Here is an 18,101-nt window from a genome sequence, read left to right as displayed (position 1 = left end):
ATATATATATATTTTAAGAATCAAAAATGTTGCCCTGCCAGTGTGGCTCAGTTGGTTGGGCATAGTCTCGTGTACCAAAAGATTGCCAGTTGGATTCCTGATCAGGGCACATGCCTAGGTTGCGGCTCAATCCCTGGGAGGGGGTTTGCAAGAGGCAGCCGATTGATGTTTAGCTCTCACATCGATATATCTCTCTCTCTCTCTATCTATCTCTCTCTCTCTCTCTTTCTCTCTCTCTCTCTTCTCTCTCTTTAAAAGTCAATAAAAATATTTAGATAAATAACAATGTTGAGTAAATAATTATTAAATGGAATATAGGAAATTCATACATTATTTCATTAAGGAGCAAGAGAACATAATAGTTATTTCAAATGAAAATTATATTAAATTATCCTTGCTTTAAAAATGGGAATTCTAGTTTAATTAATTTAGGTATGTTACTGTAGAATAGTGATTTTCAATTGGTGTGCCACAAGAATTTTTATAACATACAATACCTGACTATCTAGTCAGGGCACTGACCACTCTTCCCTTAGACTGTCAAATAAAAAAAATGACTACAGCCAGCACAACAATAGCCATCTGGTGTGAATGAATCAAAATTATAATCATTTTTTTGTCAGAATAACAAAAATATAACATATTTTTTGGTGTGCTACAGAATTTTAGTAGTTTATGTGTGCCATGAGATGAAAAAGGTTGAAAATTGCTGCTGTAGAGAATCCAAATTTTAAGATGCATACTTATTGAAAAAAATAACAAAAAAATTAACACACTTTTCAATTTTGATTTTTTTTCTACAAGCACCAAGCTATAATATTACACTCTTGATATACTAAAACAAAACCTACTAGGAGAATGTCAGCTTTCTTCCTTGATCAGAAAAGTTTGTAAGAGTCCCAAAATAACCAAATGCTTTTCTCATTACATGTATAGTGACTGACATGCAAACTAAGAGCTAGACATTAGCTAATATAAATGTAGTCTAGAGACTAACATTTTAACTTATATTGCTTTCTAGATAAAGAAAGGATGGTAGAGAGAAGAAAATTAACCAGTTGGATTCCTGATCAGGGCACATGATATTTTTCTACTGTGAAAAAAATTGTGCTATGAATTATACTTGTCAATTCCTTTATATACACATGCAAGCATATATGATTATGATACTATCATCTTTTAAATTTAGCCCTTGGGAAAGGTTTCTCTTCAATTAAATTCTCCACAAAGTAGGTAAAAATGGCAAAGATGTATTAAAATTAAGTCTATTGCCATGGATCCCAGGCAAATGAAAAGTCAATTAGAAAGACTAGGAAACAGATATTTTGATGTTTTAACTTTTTCCCTACAGGCTAACAAATAATATCTTCCAATGATTTTTCTTACTAAAAAACTACCTTACTAATTATAATTTGGTCCAATTATAAGTTCCCACACATAAGAAAATAGATGATAAGCTCTTTTAAAGTCATCAAACCAGATTTCAATTATGTTCTATAGGGCCACTTCACTTGAATTGTTTTGGAGACAAAGGATATTAGAGAATTCCTACATTTACTTAATACAGTAAAAAGTATTCTCTAAAACTGCTACATTGAAAATATAATCCAGATCTAAAGAGGGAAGGAAAAAAAATCTGACATCATTACCTCATTTTTACTGTACTTTTAACAAGGTACACCATAGAGGGATTTTTCTGTTTGTTTTTAAGTTAACAATTTAGCACTAAGACATATTAAACTTCATCATAAAAGAAAATCAGTTGGAAATGCATCTCAATATTGAAAAAAATAATAAAAAATAGCAAATATACATACTCCTTTTGGAAAGCCATACAGAGTGGAGAACTAAATCCAAAGACGAGGCACATCTGGGCATCAGGGCTATAGCCATGCTGGAGTAGCATTTCTAGGCAGTCTTCATGCCCTCCAAACACTGCCGAGTAAACAGGGCTCACTTTGTCTGGACCAGTGTCACAGACCCGGTTAGTAAGTGGTATGAGCAAGTCCAAGATTCTGCAAATACATGAATATGGAAGCATTTAATATTTTTACATGCACATAAATATAGGTAACATTTCTACAGCACACGTAGACCGTCACATGTCTATCATGCCCTTGCACAAGATGGCTGCCCCCATGTGGTCACAAGACGGCCACCACAAGATGGCCGGCAGGGGAGGGCAGTTGTGGGTGATCAGGCCAGCAGGGGAGGGGACAGTTACAGGTGACCAGGCCAGCAGGGGAGGGCAGTTAGGGGTGACCAGACCAACAGGGGAGGGCAATTGGGGGGGACCAGGCCTGCAGGGGAGGGCAGTTGGGGATGACCAGACTGGCAGGGGAGGACAGTTGGGGGCGACCGGGCCAGCAGGGGAGGGCAGTTGGGGGCAATCGGGCCAGCAGGGGAGCAGTTAGGCATTGATCAGGCTGTCAGAGGAGTGGTTAGGGGGTGATCAGGCTGGCAAGCAGAAGTGGTTAGGGGCAATCAGGCAGGCAGGCAGGTGAGCGGTTGGGAGCCAGCAGTCCTGGATTGTGAGAGGGGTCCCAGATTGGAGAGGGTGCAGGCTTGGTTGAGGGACAGCCCCCACCCCAGTGCATGAATTTCATGCACCGGGCCTCTAGTTATTTAGTAAAAATCTGTCTTCAGTATAGCTTCCACCTATACTAAGTTATTACAGGCTATATACTCCAGAATGTTATACTTATTATTGTTACTTAATACAAAGGTCTTTAAATAGATCTGAAAGAGAATTAAATAATCTATATGTATAAAGGGCTAATATGCAAAGTGTCCCAGGAAACCGGGAGTTCAATAGCTCGCTATGATGTGCCCTGACCACCAAGGGGTGGCGCGGAACAAAGGAAGGCCCTGGCCAGCAGCCGGAGGCCCCAGTCATCCCTGATCTCTAGCCAGGCCTAAGGACCCTACCCGTGCACAAATTTCATGCACCGGACCTCTAGTGTTCCTATAAGTAAGTAGGTAACAGGTTGTCCTTTCTTACTTTTCATGAATTTCTTACCTTACTACCATGGCCCTACTTGCTAAAATTCAAATTTTATGTTAGACTAGAGGCCTGGTGCACAAATTAGTGCACGGGTGGGGTCCCTCGGTGTGGCGTGTGGGGATTGGGCCGAAACCGGCAGTCAAACGCCACCTGCCGCTCCTGCCTGCTGCTCCCACTCATCCCGGCCCCGCTGCATGTGCCGCAGGCTCGTGCCCAATCAGTCCCGATCAAGAGAGGCTCGTGCCCAATCAGTCCCGATCAAGAGAGGCTCATGCCCCCAAAGTGGCGCTAGCCAGCCGTGAGCTCTACGTCCCAAGGGGGGTCGAGGGGACCTAGACGCAACTGCCCCCCGGGCGGGCAGTGGGACACCCTTGCCAGCCTGGAATCCAGATCCGTCCTGCTGACATTCATGCCAGTTGTCAGGAACCACCTGGTGGCTGCTTTTATATTGTTTCTTCCTTGCAGAGTGTCTGGGGAAGGGAAGCGGCCACCAGCCTCCTGGAAGAGGCCAACTTCCAGGAGGCTGGCGGTCCGTCAGTGCCTGGCCCGTTCTCCGGAGATTGGACCTGCAGGACTACTGAGGGAGTGAGTGGCTGCCGCCAGGCTGGTGGGCCGCCAGGACGGGTCAGTCAGCTGAGCGGCACTCCCGCTGTGGGAGCGCACTGACCACCAGGGAGAAGCTCCTGCGTTGAGCATCTGCCCCCTGGTGGTCAGTGTGCATCATAGAGACCAGCTGACCAGTCGTTCGGTCATTCAGTTGTTCAGTCATTCGGTCACTCGGGCTTTTTATATATATAGATTATAAGATCTAATCAATTATTTCAAACTTTATTATAGCAAATATAAACTTGTATCAAGACATTTTTTCCTTCTTAAAGTACAAACTAAAGTTTTATTTTTCTATTTAATAAGAATTTGTTTAAATGTCAAGTAACATGAAATGAATAGTATTTTCATCAGGATGTTCTGCTAAAACATCCTATTCTCTGAAAAAGAATATGAGCTCTTTAAATACTGAGGCAGATTTATAAAGAAAATGGTTGATAAGCAGAGAATAAAGGAAATCATTAAAACAGAAGTTTTTAGATTGCTGTAAACTTACCTCCAGCAGTCAACTGGAGATAAAGAACTAGTCTACTTTTCTAAATTAAAAATGAAACTAGAAATCATGAAAGCCAGTAAATCCTCTCTCTTTCTGGGGAAAGAAAGTCAGGGCTATGCCAAAGTGCATTCTTTCTCTCTGATACTTTTCCTTATGTAAGGTAGGCCCAAGATGATAATAGTATTGAAGAACTTACTACATCATAGAACTTATCTTACAGGTATTCTATGGAGGAAATCATCAGTGACAAATAGAATTCTCAAATTTGAGAATAAATGAGGACAAATTCCCAAGAGAGTTTTGGTATCAATTTAAAGCTCAGAATATAATTATACCTAAGATGTACGTTTAAATAAACAATCAAGAATTAAGAAAAATACCAAATTTTAAAAACCTAAATACTGTGTTAAAATGTTTAAATGTTTTAAACTTAATGTGTTTAATTTTTTTAAATGGGTTGGAAAAACACTCTTAGAGGAGGCACAAACATGCCTACAAATATCTTTAAGGAAATGGTAAAATACCATGCCACCTAGTGGCATAATAACCAAATTGCACAATATGTTCTATGCAAACAAACAGACAATTTCACTATTGTTTTTTAAATTAAATAATACTAACAATAGCTATGAAGTTATACTTGTAGAATTATGACTCTAAAGACTTTAAGCATATATTTTAAAAATCCATTCAGTGCCAATTTATATTTAGCTGCTGGCTGTATAACCAGATTATTAGCTTCCAAGATTCCTGGAACCCCAATTTCAGAGAGTTCCAACCATATTTTAGTCTCTCTCCAGAAAATACCCCATATTTCATGAGAACTTTTGGTTACCAAGAAGAGTAATATAAGTAGGAAAAAGTACTGGTTTGGACCTGAGATTAGATAAACAGAAGTCTAATCAAAGGGTTCAAGATGGGAGAACTGTCATGAACAAACAAAAGAACTACTGGACTCCAAGAGAGGTCACAAACTCAAAAGCTTTCTGGGATCAAGGAGATAAGCTAAGTACATTGAATAAAGCTATCAGATAGTCAACTAAAGATGCCTTGGATAAAACTAAAGAAGAGCAGAAGAGTATCGGCTTGCGAAATCAAGGGGAAGACATGACACCCTGAGAAAGCTGCTGGGGTCGCCCCGTTTCCAGCCACTGTGCCTGCCTTACACATGATTAAGAGGAATTGGGGATGGCATGGGGATAGGATGTGGGGGGTGGACATAGTCAATTAGCAGTTTGGTAGAGAAGAGAATAGCAAGGATTTTGTCTGGAGGTAATAGGTCTGGCCCAGAAGACACATTCCTTATTACCTTCTAATCATGAGATCATTTGTATTTTCCATTTTTAACACTTACTCTGTATGGCCCATTTGTGCAGCTGCATGAATAGGTAACTGCCAACTGTCTTCGTTACAGTAGAGATTAGGATCTGCCCCACTGGACAGCAAAAGCTCCACACATTCTGTGTGGCCCTCTTGAGCAGCAATGAATAAGGGGGTAGCTTTATCCAAGGCTTGACAATTGACATTTGCACCTAATACAAAATAAAACATTTAACAGATGATCCTCATTTATGGGGTAAAAAAGAACATAATAAACATAAATTTCAAAGCAGCTTCCCTAAAAGGGTTTCATAGTACAGATGACCTTTGAACAAAACAGGTTTGAACTGCTCGAGTCCAATTACATGCAGATTTTTTTCCATCTTATAAACAGATGACATAATGCCACAATATCAATAAATACAATACTGTATGGGCAATGTATTTTCTCTTTTGATTTTAATAGCATTTCCTTTCTCTAGCTTAGTTTATTGTAAGGATACTGTATATATAATACATAAAAGAAAAAAGATGTATTAATCAACAGTTAATATTATCATTTAGGTTGTCGGCCAACAGTAGGCTATTAGTAATAAGTTTTGAGAGAGCCAAAGTTATATGCAGACTTTCAACTGTGCATAGAGAGAAGTTAGAGCCCTCAATCCCCACAATGTTTAAGGATCAACTGTACAACTAGTTTCCTCCTCTCAGTGGATACTGTTTTATAAACATACTAGAGGCCCAGTGCACGAAATTCGTGTGTCCCTCATGACTGTGTGTCTCTCAGCCCAGCCTGCACCCTCTCCAATCTGGGACCCCTGTGGGATCGGGCCTAAACAAGCAGTCGGACATCCCTCTCATAATCCGGGACTGCTGGCTCCCAACTGCTCGCCTGCCTGCCTGCCTGCCTGATCACCCTCTAACCACTCCCCTGCCAGCGTGATCGACGCCTAACTCCTCCCCTGCTGGCCCGATTGCCCCTAACTGCCCTCCCCTGCCGGCCTGGTCACCCCTAACTGTCCTCCCCTGCAGGCCTGGTCACCCCTAACTGCCCTCCCCTGCCGGTTTGGTCGCCCCCAACTGCCCTCCCCTGCAGGCCTGGTCATCCCCAACTGCCCTCCCCTGCAGGCCTGGTCTCCCCCAAATGCCCTCCTCTGCCGGCCCGGTCACCCCTAACTGCCCTCCCCTGCAGGCCTGATCACCCCCAACTGCCCTCTCCTGCAGTCCTGCTCACCCACACCTGCCCTCCCCTGCTGGCCATCTTGTGGCAGCCATCTTTGACCACATGGGGGCGGCCATCTTGTGTGTTGGAGTGATGGTCAATTTGCATATTACCTCTTTATTATATAGGATTCATTTACCTAACTTGTTGGTAATCATGAAAATTGTTTTTGCTTTTATTTTGGCAAGAAAACAAGTTATTAATAGTTTAGAATTCATTTTTACATTAAAACAAAATTCTTAGCAAAGGATTCATTTCATCCCAATTCCTCCTCCAACAAGCACTCTGTGGTTCCAATAAATAATCATTTAAAAAGGTAAAAGGCAAACCATCAAATATGGATAACATTTCTGATAATTGCTGAAAAAGATAAGAGAAAAACCTAAATTATGAGCCTTTGTAGATGTCACTAATCAATTCAGGCTAAGCTTTATTTTAAAAAAAAATTGCCCAGCCAGTGTGGCTTAATGTTGATTACCAACCCATGAACCATGAGGTCACAGTTCATTTCCTAGTCAGGGAACATGCCCAGGTTTCGGGCTTGATTCCCAGTAGGAGGTGTGCAGGAGGTAGCCCATCAATGATTTTCTCTCATCATTGTTGTTTCTATATCTCTCTCCCTCTCCCTTCTTCTCTCTGAAATCAATAAAAACATATTTTTCTTAAAAAATTCCAGTAGAATTTAAGGCTATGCCTTAAAACTAATATTGACTATTATATTCTCTTTCTTCATGACCAATGCATGTCAGAGCCTACAATAAAAAGATCTTTTTAAATGATTTTCTGAGCTGATTTTTTAAAAATATATTTTATTGATTTTTTACAGAGAGGAAGGGAGGGGGATAGAGAGGTAGAAACATCGATGAGAGAGAAACATCGATCAGCTGCCTCCTGCACACCCCCTACTGGGGATGTGCCCGCAACCAAGGTACATGCCCTTGACTGGAATCGAACCTGGGACCCTTCAGTCCACAGGCCGACGCTCTATCCACTGAGCCAAACCAGTCAGGGCCTGAGCTGATTTTTAAAAAGCATAAATCTAATAGATTATTTAGATACCAGTATATAAAGATATGAAGTTGAAAGTGATCTCAATATTTGTAGAGGTTTTGAAAATAGCCACTTCCCCAAACTTTTCTCATTATTGACAATTAACATGTTAAATATGCTACCTATGATATTATTACATAATAGTGAGAATTTTTAAATTTCTGAAATGTATCTCAGTGGGAAAACCATTATTATCAAAGGGAAAAGAACTATTTTTTATCCATAAATACACCTTTAATAAACTAAGGCCATGAGATAGGTAAAAACTATGCAAAACATACATGAATTTATGAAACCTTCAGAAATTTCCACTGAACATTCAACATGTGTAGACAAGTAGAATCTTAATACAAGGTGATGCTAAACCTACTGTCAGCCTCAGAAAGCAGTGGACACCATTACTGAGAAAAGACTAAGTCAAGAAAGAAGCCTACTTAACTTTCTTTTTTAAGAAATGTTTCATTTTGATTGACAATTTCAAAGTGTCAGGACAAATAAGGAACCAGTCCCTGTGAGATTATAGGTAGAAAACTTAGAAAAAATGGCCCACAATTCACTAAAAGAAAAGTCATATTAAGGGGTTAGAAACATAAATAGTTATATTATAAACATACTTACATACCCTTTCAACTTGCTGTTCATAACTACTCAAAGAGAAGAAAAAAAGAACAAAGCAAAACAATAGGTGCTTAGCAACCTAGGAGACAGGCTTGGCATGAGGAAAGTCATTAAGGTGCAATTTAACCTATTTTATTCTAAATCTTAGTTATACACTAATAATGGAATTTATGGGACTGGGAGCCATCAAATGAGGACAGTCCTCAGAAAGAACATGTAGAAGAAGAAGGAAAATGAGAGTCAGAAGGGCTGGGTCCAAGTCCTAATTCTGCCAAGAAATGCTTTCTAGATCTTGGGCAAGACACTTACACACTCAGGGCCTGGAATTCTTAATCTAAAAACACATGTTTACATAAATGATTAGGGCAGGGGGTGGAGAGAACTCATGGACATGGACAACAGTGTGGTGATGGTGGGGTGGGGTGGAGTGGGGTGAGTGGAGGTGGAAGAGGGCATAGAGGGGATAAATGGTGATAGAAAAAAAATTTAAAAAATGATTTTGGAGATTCCCTTCAACTATAAGATTTATAGATTCATATCTGTAACAAATATCTTAATTTGGCACTAAATGAATATTTATTTTGTTTCCTACTTCAACTTGAGTATTTGAAGATTTGTAAAGAGAAAATACAAATAAGAAAACACACAGTTAAAATTCATGTCTAAATAAGCTTTGTGCCCTAGCCAGTTTTGCTCAGTGGATAGAGCATCTGCCTGTGGACTGATGGGTCCTGGGTTCAATTCCAGTTGAGGGCACATGCCCGGATTGCAGGCTCGATCCCCAGTAGGGGGCATGCAGGAGGCGGCCGATCAATGATTCTCTCTCATCATTGATGTTTCTATCTCTCTCTTCCTCTCTCTTTTTCTCTGTAAAATAAAAATAAAAATGAATAAAAAATAAAAATAAATAAGCTTTTTCTTGTATATTTGGAGGTAATTTATTAAAAGCCAAGGTATTACAGGAGGTATATGAAAAGCACAAGGTATTTTTAACATTTATATTTAATGTAATTTTTTTAAAACTTTTTCATTTGCCTGATGGCAAAACTGGTGTATTTCCCTTGTGCTCTAACTATGGTGCTTTGTCAGGTTAGCACTCTTGAGGGCATAAGTGGTATTTGGAGAAATGTAAAAGCCATACATAACAAATGTTTCTGGTCACAGAAGTGTCACACAGAGTAAGAATGCCACCCCAACTCCATCTTCTCTGACAATGCTGAATGTATAATGGTTGTCAAGGAGAAACCTTCAGCAGGTTTATGTTGCTATTAACACAATAAAGTATAAACGTACATAGAAATAAACCCATTTAAATAATCATACAATTGATCAAAACATACAACTCAAAGGCTTAATATACAAAATAGCTATATAATAAATTAATATTAATATAGTCTTCTACCGTAGGAAGTTGTAACTGCTCAGGTCCCTATAAGAAAGGACAGCCCCATGATTCAGCTTCCAATAAACCTGCTTCAGTGATAGATCATTATGTTCCTCCTCAGATAAATTAGAAACTGTACATTGCATTATGTTAGTAATAGACACTAAGTAATCAGGCTTATAAATCAACTTGTAGCCCTGGCCAGTGTTTCTCAGTGGTTGGAGCATCGGACATGCACTGAAGGGTCTCGGGTTCAATTCCCAGTCAAGGGCACGTACCCAGTTCCAGGTTCTATCCCAGCTTCAATGGGGGCACATGCGGGAGGCAACCAATCGATGTGTCTCTCTATACATCAATGTTTCCCCCCCCTCCCCCCCTTCTCTCTTTTTTTGAAAAATGGAAAAAAAAATATCCTTGGGTGAGGATTAACAAAAATAAAAATAAATAAATAAATAAACAAACAAACTTGTATGTACTCTTATTTACCACTAACATAAAACCATAAATTTCACAACCTGATTTGCATCTGGTCAAGAATTCTTCCTCCTAGGAAGACATACTATTAAAACTCGTGATCTTTAAAGTGCAAAGGGTAATGGATTAATCTTACCTGATGAAATAAGTATGCTCAAACTTCCTAGCTTGCCATACTGAGCAGCCACAAATAAAGGCGTGATTCCAAAGTCATCCTGGCATTCCTTGCTTGCTCCTCTTTTAAGAAGCAATTTTATGATCTCAGTATTTTCCTAAAGCACAGATTCATATTTTAAATAAGAGAAAACAAAGAAAATAGAAGGTATCTCTTTTCTTATTGTTGTGTTTTGTTCAGTTTGTTTTTTATCCTCTATAAAGGAAAAACTTTTTTTAGAAAGTTGGATGGGAAGGAAGTCTTAAACTATCAGATTATTCTATACCTTCACAAACCCATTAAACATTAATAGATGAAACACTGATCTCTAGGAATTATAATCCTTATAAAATCCTGCAAAAATAGCTTGCTAGCCCAAACACTAAGGAACTATCGTAGTTTCTAAACACATTGCTATACATAGAATAAGTCATTGCTCCTTATCAATTTATATCCCAAGTGTTCTGATGGTCTCTTAACTATGCCATCAACATTTGAAACCTTAGATAATCCCTGTCACCCAAAGCTGCTGATACTACTAGAGCAGTTGGTTTATTCAGAATGATCATTAGCATTTAGACTGCCTTTTCTGTACTGCGCTAACCATCATAAATCACAGACAAGTGGGAAGTAAAAATTGTATAGAACTGTCATTTTAAAAGGGTAAAACATACAATTTACATGAAGATGAAATAATAAATTCAGAAGTTACCTGAAAAGTAGCCTGGTGCAGGGCATTCCATCCACACATAGAATGGGATCCATTAACATTTGCTCCGTATCGAAGCAACAGCCTTAACACATCCATCCGTCCATTTTCAACAGCTGCAATATAGCAGTCAAAAAAAAATTACTGTCAGTATAAAGTCATGTTTGTAGGGCTGGACACTTTGGTGATATTCTCATCATTTATTCACCTCAAAACTCACAATGCTGTGACCATTCCTATCAACAAATCAAAACACATAATCCCTATGCAATGCCAAAACATTTATCACAATTGTCTTAGGCCAAACCCATTAATATATACATACTATCTGTGCACATACGAATTATTTCCAATTATATTTTAAAAGATAGAGTAAATGGAAGCAAGAAGCAAACATTTATTCTGTCTAATAATGAAGACAATATGTTTCCATTTTGTTAAAATGCTATTGAGGAGAGAATGGGATGAACAGGTCAGGAGATATAGTCTCACAAGGATTGAAAGATTTCCTATCATTACCATTTGATCACAAATGACAAAAGTTACTGACAGTTGAAGGAGCAATAGTGCAAGTTCTGCATCTTAGATATTTTTGACATAAACAGCAGTTATATTGTTAAAATTGAAAATACTGAAAAACTTTGCTTATTTGAACTAAAAGGGGACTCTAGATAAACTGAAGAATGTTGCTAAAGAACTGCACTTTACTCTAGTAACTGAAACTAATGACTCCCACTTTGGAAAACAGTATGGAGGTTCCTCCAGAAATTAAGAATAGAGCTACGATAAGACCCAGCAATCCTCTTCCTGGGATCTACCTGAAAATTTTGAAAATGTTTATTCGTAAGGATATATAAACTCCTATGTTCATTGCAGCATTATGCACAGTTGCCAAGACATAGAAACAACCTAAGTATCTTTTGATGAATGATTAAAGAGGATGTGGTTCATACACACAACAGAATACTACTCAGCCAATAAGAAAAGATGAAATACTGCCATGTGTAACAACATGGATGGATCTTGAGGCAGTATCATGCTAAGCAAAATAAATAAGATGGAAAAGGACAAGAACCATGTGATTTCACTCATATGTAGGATATAAAACGGAAAGCAACAAACACAGATAGTCTACAGATGGGTAGTTACCAGAGGGGGGCAGGATAAAGAGTTTAAGGGGCAAAATTTATGGTGATGGAGGGAGACTAGACTTTGAGTGGTGAGCACATAATGCGATATCCAGATGATGTATTATTATTGAATTGTACATTTGAAACTATGCAATGTTACTAATCAATGTCACCCCAATACACTTAATTTTAAAAATAAATTAAAAAATAATAATGGCTCCCAAGTTGCTGGTAAAGTAGATCCTTTGAAGGAATAGTGTGCATGCCTCTAAATACCTAAAAATCATGTGCCCTTTTACTAGTTGCAGGAAATTGTTCTACTTTATTTTACATATATCTAATTTACCATTAGTACAAGATATGTGTAGTCTAATATCATGTACATGTAACAGTTTATAAATCCTACCTAGTGAGAGTGAATATAGGTGGAATGCTATTTAGGTTGACAGAACAAACAAGTGGGGCCAAACTTTCCAGAATGCTACCTACCACAAAACTTTCTGCTATGAAGGTGGCAGTACTCTGGAGGAGTTAATGAAAGAGAAAAAAAAAGTCAGAAGAGAGCTATATAGTGCTTAATAAAATGTTACACACATAACCATGCACCATTAAGTAAATGAGGTATATTGTAAATGTTATAGGTATGAATGAGGCTATTACAATGACTTGTTAGAATTATAAGTTTGGATAAATATCAGCATCTATAAAAAGACAGAGGAGAGATGTGTATAAAGTTTGACTTCATGTGCTTGGTAACAGGGAAAAAAACAAGTAAGATTTTTATTTTATTTCAAGCATATAGTTTTTCTGTATCTTCTACTGCAGTCGGAGGCAAGAATCAACAATTCTCAGTTAAATATTAGAGAGGCACTAAACATTCGGATTAGGGGTCAGACTTGAAAAATGCTAATACAGATGTAACAATAGAAAAATAAAATACTTAAAAGTATAAAATAATAAATTTACTCATTATTGTTGAAGATAATAACATGCCATTGATATTCTCTTAATTTTGCATATTGAATTTATACTTATTTCCTCCATAAGAATTGTCAGAAGTTCTTTAATGAAGAATTTTCTTATCCTGGGAGGTTTCAGAAATTTAACCAAAATGGCTGAGAAAGTACTACTGCAGAAGTTCAATAAATCTTATTTCTAAGTTAACATTCAAGGGCATTTTACTAGAGAAAAAAACAACAGTTTTTCAAGCTGTTATTTTTCTATAATCAATCTAAAGTCAATCTAATTTTGGATGGAGGTCATAATAGAAAAGGAAGAAAATCTGTTTCATATCCAATTCATATATCATTATCAGTGATTGCTGGCAAAAATCATTCTAAAGCCAGACCCTGAGCTGAAGATTATCAGGTTGTCAGTGGTGATATATGAAGCAGGATGAAGATAAGTTTGTTTTTCATGAGTTAGCCTGACCTTATAAAAATGAAAGTTGAAAAAATGTGTTTTGATTATTAAGTACACTATGAAGTCAGAGACAAAAGTTGTTTTCACTTTAATATCATAAATACATTAAGATATCTGATTTCTGCATCTCTAGTGAAACAAACACATGAGCAGGTAAATAACACTTTTATAGCTCTTACTAATTATTTCAAAATAATACAAATTTAATGGTTAATAATCAAGTAATAGTGGTTTACAAAAGCGTATTTAGAGCTTGCATCTATTACCAAAGCCTCCCCTTTGGAAAAGATGGATTAAGCTTCTTTGTCCTTATATAACAATTTACCACATTGGAGGGAGAAGGAGGAACCATACCATAACAACGTACGTTATATATCAATAAAAGTTTATTTTTTTAAAAAACAGACTCAAGCTTCCTATTTGTTGGCCATCTAATCCATTAAGAAGTATTCTCCTTGAGGAAAGAAACTGTATCTCATCCCCCTTATATGCCCAGTGCCCATCATAGACAGAAGACAGGCAATAAATAATCGTTGACTGGATGAATGGGGGTAAAAATGTCTAAAATAAAATAAGATTGGTTTTTTTAAATATATTTTATTAATTTTTTTACAGAGAGGAAGGGAGAGGGATAAAGAGTTAGAAACATCGATAAGAGAGAAACATCGATCAGCTGCCTCCTGCACACTCCCCACCGGGTATGTGCCCACAACCAAGGTACATGCCCCTAACTGGAATCGAACCTGGGACCCTTGAGTCCACAGGCCGACGCTCTATCCACTGAGCCAAACCGGTTAGGGCTAAAATAAGATTGTTTTATTAAAAAAAAAAAAATTCCCTCTCCAAACTGAATAGGCTTTGGAATTACACTGCTGGATATAACAACATAATTGGTACTAAACTAGCCATCCCATCATAAACTATCGTAAGAGTGGACAAAATATATAGAGACAATGTTTTCTGGCATTAAACAACATGCAGAAGGTCGATCCTGAGAGAAGGAAAACACATAAGGCGAGCACTGTGATTGCCTCAGTTCTCTGCCTGGGGACATTTATTGATAATGGTGTATGTAGTGAGCTAAAGTCTAAGCAGAGCAAGGGTAAGGTTGAGGGAAGAGTACTTCATGCAGAGGAAATAGTCCAAGCGGAGCGCAGCAGTCCACCGAGCTAAGGAGGCAGAGATTACAGTTTAAGTAGTTGGAATCTGTGGAGCAAAGCCCCAGAGAAAAGAGAACCATGCAGACGGGAGGCCCCCAGTGTGGAAGTTCTCCAAAAATCCTTGGCTGTGATCTGGGCTGCACATCTGTAAGGCAAGATGAAAGCCTACAAGAGAACCACTAAAGGGTTCAAAATGAAACAGAGGTAACTAGAGGTCAAACAGTGCTGAGAGACAATGGAACTCTTAGAAGTTCTATTCAGGTCTTCTGTGAAATCACAGAACCTCATTAATACCCTGGGCATCCAGCTGAGACACCCAGAAGGCAGAGCCCTAGGAGTTAGGATCACATCTCAGAGAAGGCCAACTCGAGATCTGCTCTAATTACACCTAAAAGAAGCCCTGACAAGATCAGGAAGGAGGCAGAGGTTGAGAGTTGAGTCCCACCAAGTTAAATTGGCTTGGGAAACATCTTAAGCTCTCCCCGGATCTAGTCTAACAAAGCATAAAACCAAACCTAAAAACAAGTTCAAGGTGATAAGCCAGTAAATGACCTACCTACTAAGAAAGTAAAAATCAGCATTTCTCACGAGGAAGGTAACAGAATCCAAGTCTCTATAACATACTATCTACAATATCCAATATACAAGTCAGAAAGAAGGCAACAGAAACTGACCCCAAGATGGCCCATAAATTGGATTGAACAGATCAACTAAAGCAGCTGTTATAAATATGCTTTAAAATGTTAAGGAAAATATGTTCAAATTTTTTATTTTTAATATATATGGTATACAGATAGGTTAACATAGAGAATCTCAATGGAGAAATGAAGTTTTTTTTTAAAAAAAAAAAATGAAAATTCTAGAACTGAAAAAGGAAATGGTAGAAAAGTCAGCGAACGTAAAAGACATCGATGTAAATCATCCAATCTAAAAAACTGACAGGAAAAATGTCTGAAGGAAGAAATCAACCGTTCAGACCTATGGGATAACATCAAACAGTGCAACATGTGTGTAATCCAAAAAGGGGAAGAATAAGAATGGGACAGAAAAAATACATATTTGAAGAAATAATGGCTGGGATTTTCCAAAATTTGATTTTAAAAACAAAAACCAAAAGCTATATTGACTTACAGATCCCAGAAAATCAGCAAACTACGGTGCTTTAGAAGAAATCACTATACTTGCTATAACTTCACAGTCTATGTAAATGAAAGTGATAACTATTGAAGTTGGGTGTTAGGTACATGGCAAATTATTACACTTTTCTCTATACTTTTGAAATTGCCCATGAAGTTAAAAAAAAAAAAAGAGCTGCCACCAATTTTGAAGAGAATTTCAAATGGGAATTCCAAAAACACATAGTACTGAGTATCCGAAATATTCCTGAAGTATATGTGTGAATTTTAAAAAACATATCAGAATAAAAATCTAACTGAACACTGTCCTACTTTCTTAAAATGTTATTTTAAGGTCACATTTGTATGTTAATAAAAAAAATTCTTTAAAACCTAAAGAAACAGGGAAAGGGAAAAGAGACAAGGAAGTAGATGAATCTTAACACAGAAAGATAACAGTAATTAGGAACAGGCTCACCTTCATAATACTTTGTGCCTCTTATGGCACTTATAGTTTTCCTTGAATTCTGGTTATTATACTAGCCCCAATTAGATGGTAAGCCCTCAAAAGAAAGAATCAAGTACAGATCCCTGATGATCACCTAATCAATTGCAGGTGAGGGAAAATCAGCTATTTCTACCATCCCATTGATGAGCAAAGCTGATTGACTAAGCTGGTGGTTTTTTGCTCCCTCGTCTCTCTTCATGGAACCCACCAAGTATGCATGCTAGGGCAGAGGAGACAAATGCTTCAAAAACACAAGAGGACTACTGCACAATTAAGGATGTATGGAGAGCTGCACTCACAAGAGAGAAGCTACTAGCCACATGTGGCTATTTAAATTTAAATTTTAGTACCTCAATCAAACCAGCCACATTTGAAGTACCCAAGAGCCACATGTGATTATTGACTATCATATTAAACAGTGTAGATATAGGACACTTCTAAGTTCTATTGAATAGCACCGGTCTAGAGTTTAAATTTTAACTAAATTGGAATTTATCCTAGAATCCTAAGCACATCTACCTCCAAGATACATGTCTGGCTACCGAGACTGGGAACCAGGCCATTCATTATGGCTTCTATGGCTTTGAGGAAGTATGCAAGGAAAGAAAGGAAATGAGTAATTAGAACAAACCTAGAAAGGTACTATGGATTACCAGAAATAAAAAGAAAGAAGAATCATAGGATCTGGTATTATTCTGGCATCAAATAGAGACCAGAACCCAAGGATAAAGAATAAGAATGAAATAAAATAGCCCACTTTGGAAGGCACACAGAGAGATGGGAGAAAGGCTTTCCTTCCTTCAATCCAAACAGGTATTGTCTATAAAACTCCAGCTGAGAATAGAAAAAGAAAAACCAGAAGCTCTGAGGGTAGGGACGCTGCCCCTTTCACAACAGGTCATTATGTACTGATGAAACCTGTGTAAGAACACAAGTCTAAGATAGCAAGAATGACATGAGACCATCATTTCCTGCAATAATTTCTAGGGGACATTTTATATTTTTGAAGAAACAAGTGTTTACATTCCCTAAATTAGAGTTAAAAAGAAGAAAACATACCATAACAAAATATTTTTTTAAAGAAGAAATTTAAAAACTGGAAACAGAATTTGACCCACACAAAACTTCTAACCAAAGTCAACACTCAGTTGCGTTGAGGCATGTAACACATTGAGTAATCACAAGGCCACATGAAGACTAGGCATGGACTCAATGTAGGATTCTCATCTGAAAAAAAACAACAATGGCAGACCTATCACTTATATGTAATGATAACTCTAACTAGGAATAGTAAACAATGATCATTGAGAGCATTCATTAAAGAATACATTTTTTAAATGTAATTATCCTACTAAATGCTCTTTTGGAAAAATGCCTATGTGACTGTGTTCTAGGGAACTACTGTAGGTAAGTTTTGTACCGAATGCAAATCACAGTGAGCAGACTTTTACATCTATAAACTAGAAGCACACTCATTTTGAGGCTCAGCTTTGATAGTAATTCTACTGACAAGCATCACAGTTGGTGTGGCTGTAGTGAACAGTTTAACCACAGAATGCTCATCAGCTCAGTTGCTGGTTTCGGTGAGTGTCAGAGATCACCTACATATTCCATCAGTACATTTAATTTATATATGAACTAGGGGCCCAGTGCACGAATCCGTGCACCTTGAAAGGAACTATGGGCCACGAGGCTGCAGTGGGCACAGGGGTGAGTCTTGGCCCAGCCT

General features: G+C 37.9%; 1 protein-coding gene across 5 annotated transcripts in view; it reads right to left on the bottom strand.

Moving 5' to 3' along the window:
- ASB3 (ankyrin repeat and SOCS box containing 3) overlaps positions 1-18,101 on the bottom strand; it is a 77,432-nt gene that overhangs the window by 14,983 nt on the left and 44,348 nt on the right. For all 5 annotated transcript variants that reach the window (XM_005884627.2, XM_005884629.2, XM_014532010.1 and 2 more), the window contains 4 exons: positions 11,041-11,153; positions 10,311-10,446; positions 5,461-5,638; positions 1,818-2,015 (listed from right to left, as the gene is read on the bottom strand). In XM_005884627.2, coding sequence (XP_005884689.1) covers positions 1,818-2,015; positions 5,461-5,638; positions 10,311-10,446; positions 11,041-11,153 — 625 coding nt within the window. The remainder of the gene's footprint in view (positions 1-1,817; positions 2,016-5,460; positions 5,639-10,310; positions 10,447-11,040; positions 11,154-18,101) is intronic.

This window comes from Myotis brandtii, unplaced genomic scaffold (assembly GCF_000412655.1).
Source record: "Myotis brandtii unplaced genomic scaffold, ASM41265v1 scaffold84, whole genome shotgun sequence".
Classification (NCBI taxonomy): Eukaryota; Metazoa; Chordata; class Mammalia; order Chiroptera; family Vespertilionidae; genus Myotis; species Myotis brandtii.
The sequence above is the reverse complement of the archived record's forward strand: the minus strand, read 5'-3'. Positions and strand labels throughout refer to the sequence as shown.